The sequence below is a fragment of the Vulpes vulpes genome, chromosome 6 (assembly GCF_048418805.1).
Source record: "Vulpes vulpes isolate BD-2025 chromosome 6, VulVul3, whole genome shotgun sequence".
NCBI classification, from domain to species: Eukaryota; Metazoa; Chordata; class Mammalia; order Carnivora; family Canidae; genus Vulpes; species Vulpes vulpes.
Genome location: NC_132785.1, coordinates 58,518,220 through 58,545,328, shown reverse-complemented (window position 1 = coordinate 58,545,328; position 27,109 = coordinate 58,518,220). Strand labels below are relative to the sequence as shown.

The following is a 27,109-nucleotide window of genomic DNA, read 5'->3' as shown; positions in this document are numbered from 1 at the left end:
ATGGCAAAGAAAACCAAGCAACAAGAAAACAATGAGTTTGATTTTTTTTTTTCTTCCTGGATCTTGTTTTGACATTACCTTTCATAGCTGGAGCAGGCCAGCATCCTAGCATGGATGCCAGGAGCACAGCATTATTACCCCAAAGTTTGAGCAAACAGTTTCTTAAACAGTTTTTTTTTTTTCTTTCTGAAATGTGATGTATCAAAAGTGATGTTTATAAGAAAAACCCAGTGAAGTTGATTCTCTGCCAGAATGTTATGGTTGATATTAGATAAAATCACTGGTGGAATTTTGTGTACATATTTTAAACAATAATATCTATAATTCACAGTGAAGCTGCCACTCAACTCCCATTCTGAACCCTGTCTTTTGGGGTTAACATAAACAGAAATCTATTACCACTGAACTGAGTATGAATCTTTAAAAAATTATCTGCAGATCATTTGTTATTCAAAGTGTACATTTTAAATAGGAAAAATGTGCAACTATTTTTGACCTCCTTGAAAAAAAATTGTTTGGTAAGTTGATGATGATGTGCTGGCCCTTGGCTCTGTGGATCACACACCTCATCCCATTTATCCCCCATACTCCTCTGGGTGCCTACTATTATCTCTGTTCTACCAATGGGCATGCCGGGGCCCTGGAAGGTACACACCTGCCTGCATCTCACAGCTGATGGTGGTTGACATAGATTCCAGCCCAAGCCGGGTCCAAGATCTGACCTTTGGACAAACAGGTGGATTCCTGGATGCAAATCCCAAGTGGATTAAGAAGTACTTGATTAACAGACCCATTTTCTGACCTGTCCTTGAAATTAAGCCCTAGCGGGTGTTCAGTTGTGGGTGGGATCACTTGTTCCAAGGACTTGCTGGTCAGTAAGATACGTGATAAGAGTCGACAGCTCATGGCCCTTGATGAATTGGCTTAACCATTGTTTATTTCCCCTTAGGAACGATGGCATTTTCATTTTAAACAGTACTTAGTTTCTCTAAAGAATCCATTTATTCAGATATCTATGTGAGCAAGGCTGGGATTGGGCTTTGGTTCTGCAGGTGTGGGCACCTCAAGGGAGGGGGCACCAGAAGTCCTGGTAACTATCCCTACATTCTGAAATTACATTCTGCCCATGTGTGTGCGTGGGGAGGTGCGGGTGATGGTCTTCCCTCTAAGGTGGTGCGAGAATCCAATGAGTTAGCACGTGTGCAAACATGAGCATACTGACATTAAAAAAAATTAATATTTAATAAGAAATCTTAGGGGCACCTCAGTGGCTCAGTGGTTGAGTGTCTGCCTTCTGCCCGGGTCCTGGGATTGAGTCCTGCATCAGGCTCCCTGGAGGGAGCCTGCTTCTCCCTCTGCCTATGTCTTTGCTTCTTTCTTTGTGTCTCTCATGAATAATTAAATAAAATCTTAAAAAACATCTTAAAGCTGTATAGACGAGAAACTATAATCACTGTGGGTTGCGCAAAGGCAGAGAAGTCTCCAGAACTCTGTGTGATACTAACACAGGATCTCCAAGCTGTTGCAAAAACAAAAGACCTGAGTAATAAGAATTAACTGCTTTCCCTCAACCGCCTTGGAAGATTCCTTTCAAAATCTGCCTTTTAAGAAGCTCATCAGGTTAATAAGCTCTTACTGAATGCAGATTCCACCCCCTTCCCACCTGCCGTCTCCTGCAGGCTTAGGTCCATGTATATTTTCCAAACTGGATGACAAGAGGGCTGGCCTGCTCTGGGCTCATTTGGGGCACAGAGGGAAGCAGGGTGACAAGGGAGGAGTGCCACTGAGGCCAGGGAAGGGCGAGGAGGAGCACAGGGGGATGAGCAGATGGACACTAGGCTCCTGCAGGCAGACAAGGTTAATATGCAACTCATTCCTTCCAGCAAATGCAGTGCCACATCTCCCGCATAACCAGGACCTCTGACCCTGGAGCAAGCACACCGGGTCCGCACCCTGCACATGTGCCTCCAGCACCACCGTTCTAGACGTGAGAAAAGATGCTGAGAAACGAAACCAGGTGTCCCTCATCATGCATGTAAGCACCAGCATTTGAAAATGCCCTGGCTCTAGGGTCCCTGGCCCCTCCAGACCTGGATCTGGGGGCGCATCAGGAGGGCGGCATCGTGCAGCTGCTGTTGCAGTGGGAAGTCTGCAAGCCCACCTGTGTCCCTCACCCTGCCTGGTTCTTTACCTCCTGGCCTGGCACCCGGCACACAGTAGGAATTCAAACATTTGCTGAAAGAAGCACAGAAATGAGTAGCAAGACAGGAAGGTCGCCAGAGGAATTCTGCAGGGGCTTTCCTGAGCTCCTCCAGTGCATGCATATGTTTCTCTCCTCTGGGCTCCACCACACTGCGCTTGGGCCACATTCTTTTTTTTTGTATATCTTTTATTGGAATTTGATTTGCCAACATATACTGTAATACCCAGTGCTCATCCTGTCAAGTGCCCTTCCCAGTGCCCATCCCCCCGCCCACCTCCCCTTGTTCGTTTCCCAGAGTTAGGAGTCTCTCATGTTTTGTCACCCTCTCTAATTTTTTCCACTCATTTTCCCTCCTTTCCCCTATAATCCATTTCTCTATTTCTTATCTTATACTTCCCTGTATGAGTGAAACCATATAATGTTTGTCCTTCTCCGATTGACTTACTTCACTCAGCATAATACCCTCCAGTTCCATCCACGTTGAAGCAAATGGTGGGTATTTGTCGTTTCTAATGGCTGAGGAATATTCCATTGTATACATAAACCACACCTTCTTTATCCATTCATCTTTCGATGGACACCGAGGCTCCTTCCACAGTTTGGCTATTTTGGACATTGCCACTATAAACATTGGGGTGCAGGTTTCTTGGCTTTTCACTGCATCTGTATCTTTGGGGTAAATCCCCGGTAGTGCAGTTGCTGGGTCATAGGGTAGTTCTATTTTTAACTCTTTGAGGAACCTCCATGGGCCACCCAACGTGGCAGAGTGCTTCCGGTATCTCCAGCCTCTGGCCCCTAGGTACCGGTGTCCCTAGTTATGACAACTGGTTATGACAACCAAAAGTGTCTCCAGACTTTGCCTGGTGTCCCCCAGGGCGGGGCAAAACTGCCCTGGTTGGGAAGCCTGGGTGCAGCCACGCAAGATCACAAGGAGGGTCCCCACTGTGCCTGTGGAACAGGTGAGCTCATCTGAATCACCGCCAGGCACAAATGGGCTTGCTGCTGCCAGTTCTATGATCTCCCCCACAAGCTTTGGGGAGCCAATCAGGAAAGTCCTCCCTGGGACACAGGGACATGCATCAACTCTCACTCGTGATTTTATCCTACTGATATGGACACATGGCTCTCCACTGTGGTCGTGTGAGACAGGCACTCTTGTCACCATGTTGGGGACAAGGAAAGGTGCCAGAGGATTAAATTACTTGCCTAAGGACAGGGTAGATCTGAACAGAAATATTTTTCCTAGTCTTTTAGCGAGAGATTTTGCCTCCTGAATAGCATCCAAAATCTGTCTGGAGAGAACACTGCACTCAGAAAGTACCTACTGGGGCAGTTTTTTTTTTTTTTTTTTTTAAGATTTTATTTATTTATTCATGAGACACAGAGAAGCAGAGACACAGGCAGAGGGAGAAGCAGGGTCCTTGTGAGGAGCCTGATGTGGAACTCTATCCTAGGACCCCAGAATCATGACCTGAGCCAAAGGCAGATGCCCAACCACTAAGCCACCCAGACATCCCATGGGGCAGCTTTTAACATGAATTTTGTCACAGATGGAATCTGCATCAACGATTGCCTTATAAAACAGATTTTACTGATTTCTTGTGATCAGTTGGCTTCAATTATTACTTCCTCTCATCTCTTTAAATCACCTCTGAAAGCCTGCCTCATTTGTCGTGATTCTACAATCTTGTTCTCTCTGGGGAAGCTCCTGGGTTGCAGGAGCCCCAGGGGTGCCAGCTCTCTAGACAACGAGGGCCTTTTGTTTCCTCACTCGTGGATGACCTTTTGTAGTGAGATGAGGTCCTTTCTATACCCCAAAGTTTCAGAATTTGGTCCATATCTATTTTCCTTTGGACAATACCTTTTCTCTCTTTGCTATATTTCCCTATGTCTAGGTTTTACTTGCAAACTCTGATGAGCAAATCTCTGATACTTATCCTTACAAGAGTAAAAGCCAGTATAAAGGGAGGTAAAATTAAAGATGCATGCATCTTTCTTAGAGAAAACAGAAAACACTATTTCCAAGAAGCAGAGGCCTGATGGGGCCTGTTGAAATACTCTATTTCATACTATAGTTTGATTCCAGACACCTGGGCCATCCCCTCTGCCAGAGTCATCTAAAATGTGACAGCAGTTGAACGTTCTTATGTGCTTAGGCCTCTGACGGGCTCCCACAAGCCCTGTTTGTTCTTTTGTAGAGCAAACCCTTCTCTATTCCAGTCTGGGTTTTGATGGCTAACAAGAAAAACATTTTGACAATACATATTTTTTCAACCAAAAAAAGTTCTGCAAAGGAAAGCTTTGTCAAAATACATTGCAGTATGTTTAAATTATGTCTGAATAAAACCAACAGTTATAAATTAGGCTAATTTTTATGAAGCTTGTGTTCAGATGATTTTACTTCTTGAAAATGTTTTTCTCTTACTTGAATTTTTAGTATTGTTTCACCAAGGTTATTAGCTAAACTTCATGAATCTCTCCATATCAAAGCAGAAAAAGGTGTTTGTGTGTCAGTGATTCTCTGAAGAGGCACCCCCATGCTTATTTTGAAAAACCTCCTATGGTCACATAATTTCAGTGGCACCACCAGTCCCACTTACCTGATGGCACATTCTTAACTGTAGGGATGTTCACCCATAAACCCAGACATCCTCCGAAATGTCAGGCTGACTTACATTTTATGTGATAATGAGGATGCCAGCTGTGGAAGCTTCAGGGAAAAATATTTCCCATGATAATATTCACCTTTTGTTGAACACCAAGAGCATGCCAGACACTGAACCAGGCATTTAAGAATATTACCTCACTGGCTCTACTTCAGATATGCACTACTACTCTATTTCACAGAGGAAGAAACTGAAGGTTAAGGAACATATGTGATAGACATAAGTGGTAGAGCTGGAATCCAAAGAGCTTCACTCCAAAGTGAAGATTTTTACCTGCAGCTCTTACTCCCACAGATCAAGACCACGTTACATCTTAGAATGAATTCCACAGCTCATCGACACCACATTTCTTGTACTGTGGGATGTCTTCCATATTTCCCTTGTGAGTAGGTAGGTTCTAAAGTGAAAGGGCCTTAGAAAGAATGGGGATTGACACCAGGGGTTATAAGAATTAATTCTGGGACTGAACAAGCCTCTGAGGAGGTTTATTGCCAGAGCTACTCTATCACCCCTTAATATACCAAGAACGTCTTGTCCAGTCTATTCAGGGGGTTCTTCGGAAATGCTTCTGAAGAGGGCAGAAAAGCATGTATTTAATGAAACTCTGGAGGTATAATCAGGACAAGATTACAGATTACAGGGGTCAGGTGATGAAGACACAGATGAGTAGGAAGGTGGAGCTGAGGGGGAGCAGAGCAGTTGGTGTTGAGTGAAATGAGGAGAACCTTTGCCATATTTGGAGAGCCTTCTGGTTTTCAAATAGGAGATCTGCCAATTCATGGAACAGAGCTGCCTCCAGAGGAGAAGAGAGAGAGGATAAATACAAGCAGATGGGGAAAGGATGGATTTTTAATTTACAAAATTTTGGCTTTATATATCTTTGTTTCTTCTCTGGCTTAGTGGTTTTGTTTAGAGAAAAGAAATCGCTGATGCAGAAATTAGGAGTTGAGAAAGAAAAAAAAAATTAGGGGGATCCCTGGGTGGCGCAGCAGTTTGGTGCCTGCCTTTGGCCCAGGGCGCGATCCTGGAGACCCAGGATCGAATCCCACGTCGGGCTCCCTGCATGGAGCCTGCTTTTCCCTCTGCCTGTGTCTCAGCCTCTCTCTCTGTCTCTCTCTCTCTCTCTCTGTGACTATCATGAATAAATAAATAAAATCTTTTATAAAAAAAAAATTAGGAACAATGGAGTTTCAAATGTGCAACATCATAGTCAGATTTTAAAGGGGGCCCTGAAGGAGAACTCAAGAGTGTGGGCTCTGGGGCCAGGGTCTGATTTGATTTCATCAGTGTCAATAATGTAAGTTTGGAAACACTTTCTTCTTCTCGTTGTGATTTCCTCAGTGTACACCAGGGGCCACATCACAGGTTCTTGTGAGGACTGAGAATTAATGAATGCAAAGCACTGGCAAGCACCTTGCACATAGTGGTTCACCACTAGGAAGTGCTGGGCACCATCATGGTGCATGGTGACCCAGCTGGGCATCGTCTTCTGTTTCCTTTTAATTCACAGTAAGGGCTAAGATGGAACATGGTACAACTATTTTATTAATAAGGCTTTGGCTCAGTTGAAAATTCTCAAGCTGGATAATTTGAGGAGTTATTCCAGGTTTCTTAGTCTATGCTGTAGACACACAAAATCTAACTATGACTGTTAAATACTACGTTATCTCCTTGAAGAGGTGCAGAATCTGAGAAGAGAGTAAAAATAGAATAGATGCTTACCTTAGCAGGTGTCTCATCAACTTACAGTTAAGAAGTAGTAAAAAAAATTCACAGAGATAGGACGAAGTCAATTTAACAGATGCTCAAAGATGGTGGTATTAAGACACGACAGAGTTTCATACAAAATTCAGCAGTTAGATATAATTTCAAGGGTATCCCAGATTCCCAGAGTCCTCGAGCTCTGCTACTGGTATATTTCTGTCCTGTGTGCTCAGCCCAGTATCTGTGAGCCGTGGCTCTATCAGAAGACATGTTCCTCAGCATGGGAAACTCCCTCAGGGTATAAAAAAACACACACAGAAATAGGACTGAAGCCTTTTGTTTAAATCCTACACGTTACAGAATTTCTTAGTATAGTGCTTTGACTGAAATAGCTGCCTCAAATCTGTTATAAGCTGATCCCATTGGGAGGAGTGTTCTATGAGCCTTTTTGATTCTTACTCTTTTAAAGCAAAGAAGTCTAATATATTATTACCTGGAACCCTTTACAATGGACACTCCATGAAGGTAAGATAAAATGTGTTCTTGAAAATGTACTAGCTACCAAAAATCTGATTAAACATCAAAGAAGGTCAAGAAGGCTACCACGTGTGGAACATTTTCCCATTGACAAGATGCTTTTGCAACATATTGGTGTTGGGTGGGCAGCATGTGTGAGAGGAATCCTGAATCCATCTGAGTAGTCTGTAGCCCAAGTGAGCTACTGAAGCAGAAAACGTCCCCCAAATGAGTAAGAGCATTGGTAGGAAGAACCTACAGTTAGATCATTATGATTTTTTATTAATTAGAAAAACAGGTAGTGGACATCCCACCTCTGAGAAATACTATGTGTCCAAAAATAAATGTTTAGTCACTAAACCATATGGTTATTCAAAAATGGGGCAGATGGTTCCATAGTGGTCAACATACAACAGAACCCACACCAAATTTTGGCAATAAAACCATGTGAACCAGAACAATAATCTTCCATAACAGGCATTGTGCACACACCAGACAATGGGAAATTTAGACTTTCATAAACAAAAGACAAACAAAACCTGCCAGGAAGGCATAGGAAACACCTGCTATGTTTAAAAAATGGAACAAGATACTAATGATTATTTCATATGAAGGTTTTAAAATTATATACGCTTTGCTATAGTGACCACAAGATGGGATTTAAAGCACTTCAGGAAAATATCAGTGCAAGAAACACCACAGTTTAAATAGGAAATTTTGTCTTTCCAGGTTTCTCTAGTGGCAAGAAGACAAGAGATCAATATAGATGGAAAAAAAAAACCTTACTTGCCTTCCAGAAATAGCTCCTGTTAAGAATGAATCACAGTTCTATCCAAACAGTAAGATGCCTCTGAATTTGAAACAACAGCGGAACAATGATGACCTTGATTGAAACGATAACGTGGTAAATTCCCCACCAGCGAACTGCATGGAATGGCACCTATCCCTTCTTCGCCCTGACCTGTTGGAAGGAGACTCACAGATTCTGAAATAGCTTACAAGTCACAGGGAGAGAAAATGGGTCAGTTTGATTTGGACTTCAGAGACAGAAATGCCATTTTTTTCTAGGACAAAAATGTCTGTTGAGCGGTTTTGGGAAAGTGTTTTTCTTTGTGTGTGACCCCGCCCCGTGTAAGGACCAGTGACCCTGCTTCCAAAGGAACCACCTCCCTGGTGCTCCGTGGGGCCCCAGGGTGTCTGGCTCAGGGAAATCAATGTTACCTTTGTCAACAACTTCTTGAAAGATCCAACTCTATGTGTTTCTTTCATGTTCTAAATTTCCGTGAAATACAGTAAGGACATTTGGAAACTCCCAGTGTGGGATGTAGCATCCTCGTCTAGAAACAAAGCAAAGGTGAGGGAATTCCCCCAGCTACTCGGGGTAGGAGTGTGGTCCTGGCGGGTGCCTGCAGCCCCTGCCTCCCTTCCTATCTGCGAGCCAACTCCCTGCTGGTTTATTCTGGGAGTTCCTGTTGACGCAAGGCCAGCAGAATATAGAGATCACTGGGGCATATGAGTGGAAATGAGAAGGACACTGAATTCCTGGAATAGCCAACATCAGATCAGGGGAGAAAAGTTTGATTCTAGAGTTCTCTCCTATGACAGCGACACCTCCTCACATTTCCTAAAGAATGGGGGATATTCATGCCCAAAGAAGAAGTAGATGTAGAACACCTGATGTTGTCTAATCGATTCTTGTGCAAAGTGTTTAGAAATATCTGGACTAGATTTGATATAAAGACTTGACAAATGTAAAAAGGCACTAGTGTATTCTAATAAAGTTTTAGGGCATTCAAAATACACATGAGGCTTCATTTTAATTTCTAAGGTAAGATTAAATGCTAAAAATAACTAAAATCCCATGTTGGGCATGTGATAAAGTGTTTTCTATGACAGCAAAGTGCAATTCTCCTGGAAACACACTCACATAAAAGATATAATATTTAATGCACCTAAAATACACAAAATGAAAATCCATTAATATACATATGTATATGTATATCACACATTTCAAAATCCTGAGGTTATTTATTGTATCTTATATATCTTAATTCTAAGAAGAATGATCTTATCTGGGAAACTTTCTCAGACCACTCCCGGAACTGCCGAGATGGGATGTGGGATGGCAGTCCAGGGCTCTAAGCTTCTGTCAATGCCAGTTTCATGGGACTCATCTATTCATCTTTCTGATCAACATGGGATTTCCATTACTCATCTTTCCTTCCCAGATAATTGACATTTTTGAAGGGCATTCATTTTGTTAGATTTTATTTCCTTCTACTAAAGAAGTCTTTTAAATCTTCTGGAATTAAGGAGTTCGTTTTCATCCACAAAGTTCTTTTTGTTTACTTCCTTATTCTGATTATTCTACTCAAGGGTATGCAGATGTCCACATACCCCTTTTCATCAATGCTATCCTCAAAATAAAGTCCTAAAAATACCAGTGGCAATTAACATTTAGAAATCTCCTTTTTGGTTACTAGCCATTTTCATGGAATGTCTGTGTTTGAATTAGCTCAGTACTGGACAAGCAAGAGAGAGAGAGAGAGAGAGAGAGACTCAGGGCAGAAGAACACCCACATGTCCCCCATCTGCAGGTCAGAAACACTGGCTACATCTTTCAGCAACCTCACAGCAATCAAAGTAAACTACTGAATTGGGGTTCAAAAATTAAATGTATGCACGGAAGACCAATAGTCAAAAAACAAAACTAGAAAGGAATACAACAAAAAACATACTGAAAAAAATGGATTTTTGGGTGGAAGTACATCCCATGTGAGCCAATGCAATAGTGTGTTTAGTAGAAAAGGGGTGACAGGATTTTATGATAGGATTCAGAAGCATAGAATCCAGATCCAGGGAGGAAACAGCTCCGTGCACTCCATGCTTGTCAGGCAGCTGTTGGAAAGCTAAGTTGACCAGGACTGAAGGAGGAAAGGGTGAAACTCAGAAGAAGGTGATGAAGATAGGGTGACAGTCTTCATATGAGTGATGGGTCAGGAAGTCAGCAGCCCAGTTAAAGCAACATATGATAGTTTAATATGCAAAAGGTTAGAAGATTGTGTGCTCTCCTAAATTTTAAATTGATAAGATCAGTAAATGTGGAGAAGGAGCTTTGATTGAGGGCTGGCAGAGGAATGAGTGAAGGAAAAGCTCACTGGGGGTGGAGGGACTTGGACCAGAGTGGCATGTGAGCACCAACATCTAGGGCATCCATGCTCGTGTGTACTGGTGGGTGCAATGGGGCAGGGCTCCCTCCTGCAGGAAGCAGGCATGTGTCAAAGCTGAGCTTTTCCCAGTGGGCAGTTTCCTTGAGAGCTCTGGTGAGAGCAGCCACGGCACGTGCTGTGGCGTGGGGCCATCTCTCGTGTGCTGTGGTGGCGGTTCTGGTCGACAAACCACCTGTCAGTAGTGTCCAACAGTGCTCTCTTTGATGGGACAAATTTTAGTGGCCTGATGATGGCTAACACTCATGTGAAGCTATCCATACAGCTATACTGTAGCTACATGTGTTACCTTAGCCTTCTTGGATTCCAAATTAAACAACCTCATGCCATAATTTAGTTCATCCTATTTCTCCTTGCTTCTAGTTTGACTGTTTAAAAAATGACCATTTACATGTAATACACTTATGGTCCTGATAGAACTTTCTTCTGTGACTTATGGAGGCTACTTCTACATTTCCAGGATGTTCTTTAGTTTACCTCCTATAGAACACTTGAGAAACAAGCTGATGTCACTGCCCTGGCATCCCTTGCTTTCAAAATACACTCTTTCAAGGTGAAGTAAGCTCATAAAAACATCAGCTAAAGAAGAAATCAAGGGGAACCTGGGTGGCTCAGTGGTTGAATGTCTGCCTTTGGTTCAAGTTGTGATCCCGGGATCCTGGGATTGAGTCCTGCACCAGACATACCCACAGGGAGCCTGCTTCTCCCTCTGTATATGTCTCTGCCTCTCTCTGTGTGTCTCTCACGAATAGATAAAATCTTAAAAAAATTAAAGGAGAAATCAATTCTAAGAAAAATGTGAAGCTGATAAGGGGAGCAGAAAGGAATATCCTAGGGGCTCAACTAGGCTTATTTAAATTCTTGTCAATGGCATGTTTACCGCTGGGTTTCTTTTAAGTGAAGCCTGTGGAATGAATCTTACTGTCTTGAAATTTTAAGTGGGCCTCAGTGTTATCTGTAAGTCTCAGAGGAAAATTCTGATTCTGAGGGAGAGCTGACCTTTTTTGGTTCAACGTTTAGTTAGGAGTTAGATTATTTTCTTATGTAATAATATACTACACTTTTCATTAGTGGAGTTTTGAAGGTGAATCTTACTCTGGACATCCAAAAATCAGTCCTGAGTTTTGTCTATTTTACTGGGAAAGCCCTCCAAGACAGAAAAGACTCTTGCCAGTCTTGTGTCTTCTTTCCTTCTTCCTGGGTGAGACATGGGAAAGACTTGTCAACGTACTAGATCCATACTCCACTATTCTATGGAGAGAAACACAAATATTTGTAAAATATCAGGTGCTACAGGAGGAGGAATTCACCCCGAGGCCTCCAAATGCAGGAAGCCTGGCCTCATGTTTCAGGGTTCTGCTTGAACTGTCTGGGCTCCCTTTCAGTCTTCCTTCCTGCTGGCTGCTGGGGCATGAGATCTGCCCCTTCTATGGCCCAGGCTGGCGAGCAGGATGTTAAAAGCAACGTAAACAGAAGAGAACTCCTTCCCAGATAATTACAGAATTCTGTCAATTTTGTCCCATCCCGTTGCAGACTTGGGCATCCTCAGAGGCCCTGGATCTGTCTTCAACCAAATCTGAGAAATGCTAGTTTTGTTGACAGATGCTAAACATGGGCACAAATGTACCAACTGATCTGGACATTTAGGGTTCTTTTGAAATATGACCATTATCTTCACAAGGCTTTAAAAACGTCATTACTGCCACTTGAAGTTTATTTTAAAAAATATATAATTACTACCATGCAGGGCTAAAATGTGCCAGCACTCTAATTTTTATTACAGAGCCCAAGCTCACCATAGAATTCATTTGTCCTTCTGTGTCTTTATTTAAAACAGACTTTAAGTTTGAAAAATAGTTATAGTGCCTCACAAAGACAGCAATTTAATAAAAAACACCAATGCTGACAAGGCGGCTGAGGAGTATGAGGCCAAAGATATTATTTACCCAGGATTAATGACTTCCATTTCATTTCCACTGTTTTGCCTATCCACCCCCCTACTTCTGATTCCAGTCCTTTCAAAGTTACCCATCCCAGCCATGTTTAGGATACAAAAACTTTTGCTCTGGTGGTGGGAACTTTAAGATCCTCACTGTAGCTCAAAAGGAAATGGTCATCAACACATGGTCTGTATTGGGTTACTCAGATGGCGGTTCCTACTCCCATTATTCTAATATCCAAACCTTTAGGCTGGACACAGAGGGAAACGACAGAGATGTTTTGACCTTTCCCATCTGTGGGGACATATGCCTTTTTGAAGGCCTCCTTTGTACTTCCCATATGAGTCAGACATCGGACGGCTTGAATGATTTAGTTGTCTACACCACAATGGACTAGTTTGGATGGGATGCCTGAGGGCTCAGAATCACAGGCTGCTCAGGATCTCAGGTCAGGCAGCTTCTTAAGAAAATTTTGAAATGCCTAAAGCAGTTAGAAATAAATTTGTTTTATGCTCACTCTACATATGCCAGTGATGTATGTAGCACCTCTGTCTGTGACTATTAAGGGCAAGGGAGGCTCCCTCCAACTTAAGGGGGAAAGAGCATAAAGCAGAGATGAGAGAACACTGACGCCCTTCTTCCCAAGGTATCCCCAGGGTGTGTTAACTAAGGTGGCAAGTTCAAAAGGCCCCTCGGCGAGGAAAACGTGTGCACACAGTTGGTCTGGTCATTTCTGCCACTTTTCTCTAGTTACTATCTCTGGATTTCAAAGACTTTTCAAGACTTTGCCACACAATCTACTGGTTTTCTCTTTATGATGGAAGCAGTCTGATGGAAGAGTAGGCAGACGCAAGTGCATCCAGCACTTTTTAAGACTGCCCACCTTGGAAGCGCTTTGAGATGAGCTGCACGGGCAGGTGGGGTACTCCCACGTGATCCATAGGCAGACCCACCTGTTTGAGACACTCTCTTCCTAAGTGTGAGAGAAGACGAACTCAGAGCAAACATTTCTATTTTCAGAGTCGCTTTTAGAAAGTGTATCATGTTTAGTAACAACCTTGCTCTGGTCTTTTTAGAAATCCTGCAATTGTTTACTAAGAATGAATTGGAAGTGAATAAAACAAAACAAAGGTCTTTGAAGACTGGTGTTCCTTCTGTAACAGAAAGGGGAAAAGCTTTAATGCTATACTTGTCAAAACATTCCATCAGGAGGTAGGAAAAACGGAGGATTTCTAAAGGCAGAGATTTGGTTTGGTTTGGAGAACAGTAGAAATGCTCACCTCTCTTTCCCGGCTTTATTAGCAGTCTACTAGAGTTGGTGTTGAGATTTTCAATCAAGACATGAAATCATTGCTATCACCATTATCCTGGCCATGGACTGACATTCTGTTTTCCATAAAGCCATGAAAGGCCATTTCCCTACAACTGTCAGCTCTGTACCAGAGCCCACTTAATCATTTGGCACCACCCTCAGGGCCAGAGGCTGGCGTGGATGGCCTGTGTCCCTGAGGTTCTGCTGGCACAGGCCACCACCCAGAATACATGGAGAGCTCCCGGGGGCTCCTCCACCCACTCTGACTGGCCAGCTGGCCTCACAGGGCCAATTCTGTGCTTCTGTGAAAACCATACTCTCACCAGTGGCTCGGTCCTTCCTCACCCCCCCCCCCCCCCCAGCAACAATCTGGTCACAATTTATGGTCAAGGGCTTGGGGGCACAGATCTACCTCAGTACAAATAAAAAGCTTTTTCTCTCAACATGGCTCACTCTTCTGCTTGAGCTCTGTCAATGTCTACTCTACGCCTAGTCTGTTTTTGGTGTAAATTTTGAGGGGAATGTTTGGATGCACGGTTCTCTCAGAACGAGATAGTGGGTGCCCTATCCCCATCCACCCAGTATTTCCAGAGTAACAGACACTTCGAGAAAGATTGAGGGTGTCTGCAGCACCAAAGCAACCATCTTCCATTAGCAACACCTGGAATCAAGAGGAAGGATTTCTTCATTATGATGGAATGTGGTGCAGGCTGCCAAAGCAACTGTTTGGGTGTGTTTGTGTGTAGTGTTCATGAGAAGAGGGAGAAACGGATAAATCAAATAGGAAAACATTTAAAATTCTTCCTCTGCACTCAGGTACTAAGACAGCCAATGTGCCAATGCTTCATTCCTTGTCCGTGAACACTGTTCCCGTTGGAAACATGTTCTCTGCTAACTGCATTATTTGTCAAATAGCTGCTTGCCCTCAGCAGCTGTGTCATGGGCCGTTCTGTGGAGGCTGATAAATGCTAGGCCACAACCACTATGATTTATTTTCACCCGTGACTTTCATGGCTCTTATTATTTAAGCAAGTGTTTCACTGGTAGGAAACAACCCAGCGTAGTTTGTCCTGGGGGGTAAAGAACACGGTGATTTTAATGGCAATGAAAACACATTTTCTAAGCATTGACTTTAACCATCAGATTCTCTCCAGAATGATGTTCTTTGAGTCCATTCAGTGAGGCAGTATTATAATTTTGTCTTTTTAGGGTTTTAATCATGTATTCTTCCATTTGGATGAGCTCCAACTTGGCCCGTTTTCTATCAAGTCCTCACTACTGTCATGATGGTCCCTCTGAAATGAAACGATTACCATACTGGGCTGGCGAGAGTGGAGAGTGGGCCAGAGCTTCTGCATTATTTCTCTCTTCTCCAGCTGTGCCATTAATGCATTTCTACAACACTGTCCTGAAAGCCTTGCTTTAAGAAAATGCTTACTTGATCTTGCTAGAAAGAGAGTGAGAATAGCTTGCTGTTCCAAAGCTGAGGCCTGGATGACCAAAGGTCTCCTGCACCAAACCAACCAGACAAGGAGTTTCCAGGAGAGGCCCTGATCAGAGCTCATGTTGAAAATGCAAATTTCCCCAAGAGGCTGTGGGCAACGTGGAAGGTGTGATGAATCACATTTGGCATAGATACCATGTCCAATGTGCCCTGCTCCTGGGGCTCTCTATATTTTTGAGATAACATCCTTTTTTGTAAAGATATAAGCAAGCAGGTTGCAAAACCAGGTCTTACTTTTACAAAATCCTGACTTTATATTGTGCTTTATTATTGTCTAGGATTTGGTATCCAGAACATTCTTACAGATTGATGATGAGCTCCTTATCTCCTACTCTCCACCCTTACACTCGCTAGAACTGTGATCTTCAATATGGTAGGCACAGGGCTATTTAATTTGATTTTTTGTTAACTAAAATGAAGTAAAATTTAAAATTTCACTAATGACATTTCAAATGCTCAAGTAGTTCTGATGGACAGCATAGATATGGAACATTTCCATTTTTGTGGTAAATTCTTTTGGAGAGAACAGGGCTAGAAAGCTCTAAAAGATTAGGGATATTGACTGCTTTTTTTACTTCTGTTCTCCTGATGCTGAGATGGGAGCTAACATGTGGTAGATGTATAATCAGCGTGTGTCAAATAAATTTGTTTTCAAATTCTAGTCGCTAACTATGGCTGTGTGTAAGTTTCACGGCATTTTCTTTGATTAGAACTAGACCCCAGTGGAATGATCACCAAAACAAGAAACTCATCAGGCTCCCCACTCTCACTGTAGAGTGATCTCGCCAACTGCGAGTGTTCCTAGTTCTTCTGGGCCCCTCTATCCCTTTCTGTGACACAGGCCTCAGCTTCTTTCTTTCATCTCTTGGGCACTGCCCTTCTGAGCTGACAGCAAGTGCCAAAGATGATGAATCTCGCTGCATGCCCATTCACCTGCCTCCACCCACCTCTGAGAGTCCTCTGTCCACTCTTCTCTGCTTCCCTTTTCACTCAGCGTCTCTCTGGTTTCTTTCACTTTGATTTACGTTGTTGAATTTAAGGAATCTTGTGAGGTTAAGAATTATTTACTCATACTTTGACTCAAGTCCAGGGACCCACAGACTGTGGGAAACTGTTAGCTGCATGAAAGAACACAACAGCTACACACAGCTTGTCATGGGCTGTGGCCTCTGCACACGTGAGGTGCTTGTCTTTGGTCCTGTGTCTGGTGCTGTCAGGGCCACGGTGGGCAAGCGTGGGTGGCTGAGCACTGAGTGATGGGGGAGATGCCCATTCACTGACATACGGGCTGAGGATAGAGCTCTGGGAACCAGCCGAAGCTGTGGGTTCCCTTTCTCCCACTGTAGCCTGACCATCTCAATAATTCCCAACAATTTGGATTTAAGTAGTGTCTAGTATTTATCAATTTCTAAAATACCTGACTGCCCAGGGAAACGGGTGCCCTGTGAACGCTGATACCATTAAAAAGTTGGAATAACCTATTTGTTCTGAGTCTAGAGTGAACAGCCAAAGGGTTGGGGGAATGTGAATCTGCTCAGGGAACTGAAATAATGAATTAAAACTGACCTCAGTTGGAAAAACCTGAGAATTTCATGACCTTTTAGGTAAGTTAATGAGCAAAGACAAAAGTGTCTTTATTTGTTGAACCAGGTGCCTTGCACGCCCTCCTTATAGTCTTCCATACTATTTATCTTTGTGTCACTTGGCGTATCACTCTGCTTCCACAGTTGTTCTGTAATGGAAATGCACTCTTATGCTTTCCATACAATGTGCTGTCACTTCCACAGAAGAAGGAAAAAATATTAAATATATAAATAAAGAAAGAGTAAAACGAATAGAGACAGGTAAGAGGGCCACATGGCTCTGTCTGGTGCCGGGGATGACAGGACCATTAGTTGTGGAGAAAGCTAAGAAGTCAGTTAGCCAGCTTTCTTTGTGCCTATCACCCTGTGGAATATTGGTAAATTAGAACTTATGAATTTTAATTATTCTAATATATACACAATAGTTTCTCTCTCTCTTTTTTTTTTTTTTTTTGATTTGATTTATTTATTATGAGAGATACACAGAGAGAGGCAGAGACACAGGCAGAGGGAGAAGCAGATTCCCTGTGGGGGACCACATCTCCCTGATGCAGATGGGATCATGACCTGAGCCAAAGGCAGATGCTTAACCACGGAGCCACCCGGGTGCCCCCACAATAGTTTATTTTAAATGCAGACCCTCAAATAGCAATCAAGTATTCATCCATTTCTTTCTCTTTTTTTAAAAAAAATTTTTACTTGTCTATTTGAGAGAGAGAGAGAGAGAGAGAGAGAGAGAGGCGGTGTACACATGAGGAGGAGAGACAGAGAAAATCCCAAGCAGACTCGCTGCTGAGCTGGGAGCCCAACGTGGGGGTGGATCCCAGGACCCTGAGAGCATGACCTGAGCCAAAACCAAGAGTCAGAAACATAACTTACTGAGCCATCCAGGTGCCCCCTATTAATTCATTTCCTAAAGTTATGTTTAATTCATTGAACAACTGAAGAAAAGGTTGGAGAACTTGCCAGGGAGTAAAACTTTGAGGAAAGAGGGCCAGACCTCCTTTTGTCTGGGCTGTGGCCCTTCCCTCTACCTCTGGAGGATCTCCCCTCTAGAGGAGGAAGAGTGCAGGCACAAAAGATGATGGCACTGGGAAAAGAACTCATCTAAAAGTCTGAAAACTTGAGTTTTGTTCTGGACCAAATTGGAGCAGGCTCTGTGTCATCCTCCTTCCCTCCTTTGCACCTTCCAGCTCTAACCTGGGAGTGAGAAGGGTACTGACGGCTGGGCCCCAGCTCCCGCCTTGCATGTCCTGGCTGTTGGAACACTCGCCCCAAAGGCTGGATGCTGTGCCTATGAGAATCCATGCCCCCCCCCGCCCCCCCCCACCCCGGCCGCTGCCGCAACAACCTCCCACTCAGGGCTGGGGGAATGCGTTTTACACTGAGCTTGTTCATTCTGTAACATGAGAATTCCTTTGGAATCAGAATCCATAGTACATTTGTGATTTCTGCCGCGAGTCCAAAAGTTATCCAGTAACATGGTTTCTGCTGTTGGCTGTCACCATGGTGAGGAGCGAGTGAACTCTACCCCGTGTCCATATAAGGCTGGGCTGCCCAGTGCTCGGGAAGCAGGGAGCTCTGCAGTGAGGCATTGTTATCCCCCCTTCAGAAGCACCGTGGGGAAATATATGGCAAGGGACCCAGGGGCAGCTGTGGGAAAGAACGAAGTATGCACTCAGTTCTCTAACGGCGGAATCTGTCCAGCTGCTATTTTTATACATTACATTACTTTTAAAAAATATCAATCCAAGAGTAGGACGGAAATAGCCCTGCTGTCTACAGAAACACATCTGGGTAAACTTGTTAATTAACATATATTTGATGTACATATACCAGGCTTAAGGAGCTATATCTCAATAAGCATTTTGATGAAGTAGACGCAAGTGTTCCAACAACAGATATCCCCACGGTGTTGCTTCTCTCTCCTCAGGAGTGGTTTTCTTACCACTTACCATCACCATTTCTGTCATCTCGGTGACTGATAATCAATGGCACACCTGAGTCCCTGTGTGGCTCTGTCCCTGAACCAACCACTCAGACAGCTGCCACATCTCAGCTTAATGTCATCATTACCTAGCTGAACAATTAGAGGCAAGTCAAACCCACATGGGGTTCTGGATTACTTGTGTTAACCAAATTCACAGGAAGGCGTCCAGTATCTGCTTTACCTAGCAAGGTCGAGAAATGGTCTTAGGCTACTTTGTTAATGAGGGCTGATGGGAAATACAAAGCTCTTCATGCAAATTTACTGAATTAGAATGACCTAGGGATCTTTAGAAATCTCCCTCTTAATAACTGCTCTGAGAAGACCTCTAGCATTTTAAGAGTACATAGCTATGTAGATGGCATTACATATTAAAATAAAATATAATGCTAAGTGAGATAAGTCAGACAGAGAAAGACAAATAACATATGACCTCACTCATATGTGGAAATTAAGAAGCAAAACAAACGAACAAACAAAAAAGAAAAAAGATAAACAAAAAGCCAGACTCTTAAATACAGAGAACAAACTGGTGGTTGCCAGATAAGTGGGCGGGGGGAGGGGGATGAGACAGATAAAGGGGATTGAGTGCGCACTTATCTTGATGAGCACAGAGGAATGTACACAACTGTTGAGTCATTATACTGTTGACCCAAAACTAACATAACACTGTATATTAATTATCCTTGAATTAAAAAAAAATAATCAGAATGAACTACTTTTCCTAAAGAACAAAATTCACATGAAACCATTACGGGAAATGTTAACATATCGGTTCTGCATTAAACAATCACAAAAAAGTGAAAAAGAATAGACCTAGTAAACTTGTGCTCTGTTTGGGTTCTGTTTGGCTGATCACATGGAGAAGAATGTAGAATCTCTCTGGAGCTGAATTCTCTCCGACCCAGGCGAGGCCCACAGATATTTGTAAACCACTAATTTGTCTTCCTCATGCCCATATAAGGCCAGGCTGCCCAGCGCTTAGGGAGGGGAGAGCTCTGCAGTGAGGCATTGTCATCCCTGCTCCAGAAGCATCGCTGGGAAAGTCTATATAGCAAGGAACCCAGGGGGATTTTAAATCTCACCAAATGGCTTCTGTATATTTGAAAAAATACTCCATCCTTCTTAAATGCTGATGCAGAACCTTCAATTAGCAATTCTTGAAGCCTAACGTCCCTGTTCCAAGCAGAGGGACCACTGTTCCATCAACAGCAACAGCTGTCCTGAGGATTGCAGCTCTGAGAGGACACAGCATGTGGGGACAGCAGCCTTGGGTGCCTGGAGAGAAGTCTCCTCGGCGAGGATCTTGGGCATGGAGAGGAGGGTTGGTCAGTCACAGACCACCATAACTGTAAAGGGGTTCCTTGTCACAAATTTTACTCATTTGGCTTCTGGAGGAAACTCATGTAGGAGAAAGTGTGTGGCATAACACCTGGCTGCAGAGGCCAAGCTCCACTGAGACGAGTCCTCCCCCTGGGAGGTGGGAATGGCGTCTATAAACATCGATGGCAGGATTCAGGGTGGTGGGACGTGTTGAGAACACCAATGGGGTGCTGTAATTGGCAGTGACAGGGGAGACAGGCCACACCTCCCAACTACCTCTCCCAACCTGGCCCTGGTCCAGCAAGAGTCCCCCCAGGGAAGGGTGATCCCAAGGCATGAAGACTCAAAAGACTCTGTGTCATAAAACAAATACTGCTCCCCACAAGAAAATGGGCTTAAACAGATAAATATAAATAATACGTTTTAAAAATCAGAAATGCCAAGACCCAAACGTCAGCTTTAAATGGCAACAGGAAGGCCAGTCACTTTGAACATATTAAACCCAGTATCAGACCATAATTCAGGCGCTGCCATGTATCCTGGCAATGATGTGGAATGACCTTTTATCTCTGACTTACCTGATAAAATTTGCTATATAAAGGACATTCAGGGGATAAGTAGACTACTTTTGAGTATGAGACTGATTCTCTATGGCAGGATGCTTGTGCCCTCTTGTTTGAATGTCTACACTGGGGGGTAGACACAACCATGTTTTTTTTTTTATGTAATATTTCTACAGAATAGATGTTTATGTATAAAATCATAGGCCTAAGATACAGTTGCATTATATATACATATCTATTCATAACAATGATCAAGAGAAAAGATGTGTAAGAAAGTTAACACTGTTCTCAATCTATTTCAGAAAGTGGTATAAATTGACCAAATTTTGCATTATATCAGTTTGTTCCAATACAGAGGGACATGTCTGTATTAAATTTGTCAGGAAGATATGCAGTTGACTCACTCAGGTGATTCAAGGCACTTTTGTCTTAAACAGAAGGCTAAGGAAGACAGTCATTTCCCTGACTCGGTGACTCACCCTTCCTCCCTTCTCGGGGTAGCACTGGCAGCCTCCGCTGCAGTCTCTGCCTCCACAGGGCACGTCAAACTTCTTCACGCCCTGCAAAAGCAAGCGCAAAACACGTTATCGCAAACACCGTCAGCTACAACAGGTAGCACAACATCATCTGCTGAGAGCACGTCCAGCTCCAGCAACTAGCTTTTTATTCAAAACACAAACTTTAATTTTTAGAGCAGCTTTGGCTCGTAGCAAAGGATACAGAGAGCTCTCATGTACCCCCTACCCACCTACACACGCAGCTGTCCCCACCACCAACGTCCCCCAGCAGAGTGGCACATGTGTCACAGTTGATGAGCCTACACTGATGAGGCACGGTCACCCAGAGTTTACATTACAGTCACTCTTGGCAATGAACTTTGTACGGTCAATATGCCTTTTAAAGGTTCCTGCTCAACATCAGATGCCATGCTAGGTCCTGGTCTCGAAAGTCAGGGAAAACGTTCCCTGAATCCAGGGATTCTGTGTGAAGTGAGCCCACGAGGACACTCTGTGTTAAGTACTTCAGCATGAAGGAGAGACTCCAAGTGTGTAGGAAGCGGCTCTTCATTCTCCTGGAAATGTGGGGGATGCAGCCCCATGGAGCGGTTGTTCCAAGTGAGCAGGACTGGGTTAGGTTCATCATACAACATGGATCCTCGTGAGCTAAAGGGGGAGGGGCTTCCAATGGGGGACAGAGAACCCTGTGAACACATCTGCCAGGTTCTCGACACCTCTCACCACCACCACAGAGGTTCTCAACATCCCCGGTGGTGCCAGCAGAGGACACTCCTTTCCTTCCCTCTGAGGGACCCAGTGCTTCACAGAAGGAGGAGGAGATGGAAGGAAGAGGCTTTCCCAAGTCTCTATTAGGTGGACTCTTTAATGAATTGAGTGGCTAAGTGAGGGAGTTCTCCACCCAGACAATTCCAATGGGTTCCAAGGCATTTCTCACTTTCCCTTGATCTCAGTATTTTAAGTAAAAGATGGACTTGGACTTTGGACCAGGAGATCTTCCTTTCCGACTGTTGATGGCATGAAATGTTTTGAGTAGGAAGTGATATCAGATGGACCTTCTTCTTTGCTCTTCCGGATCAGCCCCGCCTCCCCCATCTGCACAACAGGTGACTCAGTGCAGCAGTGCAGGGGAATCCCTATGTGGCTCGTCATCCTTGGCCAGCCCGGCAGACCAGACTGCCTAGCTGGCTGGCACTGATAACCTGGACATGGTTAGCTTCTGGTGCGTGCTGAGCCAAACCTTACCATGCAAGCAACACTCCCCAGATAACAGACCATTCCAAATTTACACAAAAGTGCATTTCACCATAATCTGTTCCATTCTCTTCTAAGTTAAGTCTCAGTGACTAAACAGGCTGGTCACCCTCTGTTAAGCTTTCTGTTTGTTTGTGCTAGCACGTCAGCCAGAATCTTCCCTGTTCCTGGCATGGTACTGATGGTCATGTGTAAATGGATATAGTGTTGCGTGGCCATTGCTGTGATGCCTGCTAGCCTTCCTGGACGTTCAGTCTTGGACAGGCACACAAGTGAAGTCTGACTCAAAACTATCTGGCCAGAGTTTACCTAAGACCACAATAACTATGCCATGTTCTTTTTGTAGAGATGATAAATTCCTTTCCTGTGCTAACAACTTTCTACAAGAGGGATCATTGGAGTGCCACATTACTTGTGTCCTGACAATAGCCCTTTACCTACTCTAGTACCTAATGCATGTCACTAGATTTTGAAGAATTCAAAAAAATCTGAAAATCTCAAACCAACACCTCGAAGCCTTTTGGATATCTTGGTTATCTTTCTGTGAGACACTGGGAGTTCAAAAGTATAAAAAGTAGACATGTTTAAAATTCTTTCATGCCTTCAAAATATGTTTTTAGATATTTGCCAGTTTTTTTTTACAGCTGCAATGTTTATCTATAGTGGGGCTTATTTAGAGTCCCATGATTTTGAATATTTAGTCTTTATAAATCCAGCTCCATACAAAGCCATTTGTTTTATGGGTTACCCTGAATGCTGAAGGGAGGTGTCTAGATGGGCAGCCACATTTATACTTTGTATGATGTACGACTGGGATGTGAATAGGTGGCTTGGCAGGTTTCCCTGGTTCACACAATAATTCATTTGCCAGTTGTCTGGAAAAGGTAAGGGGGCTCCTCAGTCTATAGACAATAGGGTAAAGCATAAACTCACATTCTCCATCTGATGTTGCATAGGCTATTTTTAGTTTTGATTTTAAAGGCACTTGCCAAATCCCTGGATATAAATCAATGGTTGAAATGATCTTAAATTGATCTAACAGACCTTCTATCCTATGTTTAGGATATGCACTAGACTTAGTTTTAGAAACCTTCATAACCTGCTTAAAATTTAACAGTGCTGTTTTGCTTTTGGAGTTGGGGCTTGTAGGTCTGATAACTTCCAATCTTGACACTTCCTCAACCATGTGCCATGGCTTGGGGACCTCATCTCAGGAGGTAGAAATACATCATTGAGAGGCAGGCCTCCCTCTACAAGCCAGAGTCAATTTCCATCATGGAGACTCCAGCCTGTGTGCATGTGTGTGTGTGATGTGGCGTATGTGTGTGTGATGGGATGGGATGTGGGGTGTGTGTGTGTGTGTGTATTTTCCCATCAGCATCTTACATCTTGCATATCCTACAGAGGGATTCCTATGAATTCCAACATCTACAAGAGCTCTAAGTACCACGAATTGGAATGTCAGATCTCCAGGATGAACAGAAGTATTTACTTTATTAGGGCAGAGCATGTGTTCCAGACTTCTCTTAGAGACTATACAAATCTCAGACCTGAGCTTCAGTATTCCCCTGATGGGATGTTAGCTCTGGGACATTCTCAAGATACAAATGCCCTCCTGAGGATCTCGGATGAGGAGTACATGAACTCTCTGTCCCCTGAAGAGTAGAATACTAACAGCCTCCACCAGCCATTGCCCATGCTCCAAGTCCTTGGGTCTGCCCTTGTTTTATTGCTAGACACAACTCAGAGACGAACCTTGATCCTTCTCCTCAACTCCTTAGTGAAGACAACTGGTTTCCTCCCACTGTACATCCACCTCAAGAGTCTGCCCAGCACCTGGCCCGGGTCTAGATCTTCAACTTCAGTGCCTCTAGGAGGGCATGCTTTTTCTTTTTTAATATTTATTTATTTATTTATTTATTTATTTATTTATTTATTTATTTATGATAGGCACACAGTGAGAAAGAGAGAGGCAGAGACACAGGCAGAGGGAGAAGCAGGCTCCATGCACCGGGAGCCCGACGTGGGATTCGATCCCCGGTCTCCAGGATTGTGCCCTGGGCCAAAGGTAGGCGCCAAACCATTGCGCCACCCAGGGATCCCTTTTTAATTTTTTTAAAATTTATTTAGAGGGCATGCTTTCTAACCAAAACTCCTCAGGAGCATCAGTTCAATTCTCCACTAGTGTTTCATGCCAAGTCTGAATACCCATCAGTACCATTCTGTAGAACAATATTCCTGCCCCCTGCTCTCCCTAGGGCCCCCTGCAGCAATGCCCGTCACTGTGCTCACCATCCCAACATCCACAGAGGACAGGCTGCTCCCAGGGCCAGGAGGCTCCTGCAGACCCAGCTTGAGGTATATGGAATGTGTCTACCATCATGGACCATGCATGCTGTATCCACTCAATTGAGCTTGTCTGGATGCTCTTCATCTCTAGGTGGAGGACTCACAGCCGAACGAGACCAATTATGGTAAAGATCCATGCAAACTGGTAAGGGCTTCTACCCCCTTGAGAATGCCTGAATCTGATATGCATGTGCTCATCTGTCCTAGTATTCATGCAGAAACTGCTCCCTCCCTGGCTCCAGAACAACGAAGGCATCTGTGCCACTTGCTTCCCAGCTTAGAGTGATCAGGGAAAGCCTTTCCCTCAGCTGCACCTGTGAGAGAGCTCCTAACGCCCCAGTTCCCCCACACATGACAGCTGCAGGGCTCTTGGAGACACCTGACCCACTCTCTCCCCTTGCAAATTCACTCATTTGTTCCTTCTTTCATTTTCCACCTGGTGTTTACTGCAGGCCGAGCACTGTGCTGGGCCATGGCTATAAAGTGGGGATCAGAGAATGTACACAAGTTGATAAGAAAACTAAATACATAAGCCATGAAACCTATACAATTTAAAGATGAGAGGGAGACTCAAGGAGGCCGGTCACAGAGAGGACTAACTTAGCTGGGCCCTCTCCCTCAGGCTGTACTGTCCTCCATTATCCTTTACTGGCCTCCCTGAAGAGGCTGATCTCCTTGCCTTCACACCTGAGGCCCTCACTGCTACAACCCAGGGAACAGAGAGCTGCCAGTCTCCAGGCCTAGAAAGGAAGACCTCTGGGTTATCATCTTCAGGGAATCCAGGGCATCTTGGATTGGAATGAATTTGAAACTCTTCTTCACAGGACCCCCAGGATCCCCCAGCTTCCAGCCAAGGCTCAATTTAAGCCCATTGTGGCTTTATGGTTCTGGGATGGGTGTGCAGGGACCATCTTCCATCCTCCTTGCTCAACAAAAACTACCTCAGTTGCTACCAAGATGTGTAACCACCTGGAACTGTGAATCTAACTTCCCAACTGTTAGAGGGGCCTGAGTTGGCTTGGCAGGGGGCTTAATCACTGATTCCTTCAGCAACTGTCCATGGGTGCCCATATCCTGGGAGCTGCCTCATCTAGGGCTCTGCCCTGCTGGGCTCAGTTGCTCCCTCTAGGAAGGAAAGAGGACGCAAAGAGGCCTGGGGAGCTGCTGCAGACATAGGCAAAGGGTGGTACTTCTGCTCTCATTGTAAGCGTTTGACATCTTACCAAGTGTACTGGAGCCAACAGGAGTGATTTTGAAAAAGAAATGCGAATTCTAGGTTTTGGGAAATCAAACAGAAAATGGCTTAAACAGAAGTGTAGTAAATTAGAATGCCTTTGAGCTGCACCAGGAAGATATGAAGTGGGTACTTCTTGTAAAATGATGAGTAAGAACAAAAGCCATATTGGGAAGGGCAGGGTCGCGTGGGGAGAGCTCTCAGTGAAGACGGTGAGCACAGAGTCTGAGCAGGATGTGCCTGGACACAGTGTCCCAAAGGAGCTGGGCGGCAGGAAAGGGTGGACAGGTGGGAGGCAGGGGTTTGTGCCTCTTGCCTCAGATGCAACGTCCCAGAGGCACTTGATCTAAGCTTACAATGCTGTGGCCTCGTCTGGGCCCTAGACACACCCAGCGTGGCACTTGGATGCAGCGCCTGTGTCGCCGGGCGCTACTTAGGAATGCAGGCCCCACATTTCCTGCATCAGGACACGCTTTCTAACAGGCTCTCCACGTAGACACGTTGCTATGGCTTCCTGTGAAGCCATGTCCTTCAGTGGAGGAAGAAAGTACATTCCCTACGGGTTCCCTGCATTCCGCGTGTCAAGGGGATACGACATGTTGTTCTGGAAGAGTGCAGGCCCCCAGACTCCCTTTGACCCCTGCCACCTGTGGCAGTTCAGGGAGGCTCGGTAGCTGAGCATCTCACCAGTCACGGTGTCAAAAGAATGTCCTTATTCAGAACATCCTTTTAGGCTCTTCTCTTCTGAATTTTACCCTGCCTTGAACTGGCAGCCAGCATTGCTGTGCTAATTAGAAATTCTAGAAATTAAGAATTACCTGGATCGCCAAAGACCCAACTGGCAATGCAAAGGCATAGATATATTTTTCTAGAAACCTTGGATATTTTACACAAGTGAAATGCAAGAGACATTGTTTTCCAGAGTCAAACTGGAGATCTTTGAGCAAGAGATTTTTGAGGGGGGTCACCTTTTTATGTGGGAATTCTCTTTTTTAGAATCTTATGTGATCTTGGCATCATCACATTTTGAAAGGTTTAAAAATACATATCTTTGCGTGGACATTCAGTTCAGCCTAGACACACCCAAACCACCCTACATGCATGATCTACATTCCTCAGCAAGTCTTGTCTCTGGGAGAACAGAGGTCACGGAATCTTCTAAAGAAAGCCAGTTTTCAGGTTCCCTAATCAAGTATCTGTCAGGTTCAAGCACAGAGTTTCTTGCCTTG

General features: G+C 44.2%; 1 protein-coding gene across 3 annotated transcripts in view; it reads right to left on the bottom strand.

The window, feature by feature from the left end:
- Window positions 1-27,109, bottom strand: part of COL4A2 (collagen type IV alpha 2 chain) — a 170,011-nt gene that overhangs the window by 102,379 nt on the left and 40,523 nt on the right. For all 3 annotated transcript variants that reach the window (XM_072761010.1, XM_072761009.1, XM_072761012.1), the window contains exon 4: window positions 21,008-21,088. In XM_072761010.1, the coding sequence (XP_072617111.1) occupies window positions 21,008-21,088 (81 nt within the window). The remainder of the gene's footprint in view (window positions 1-21,007; window positions 21,089-27,109) is intronic.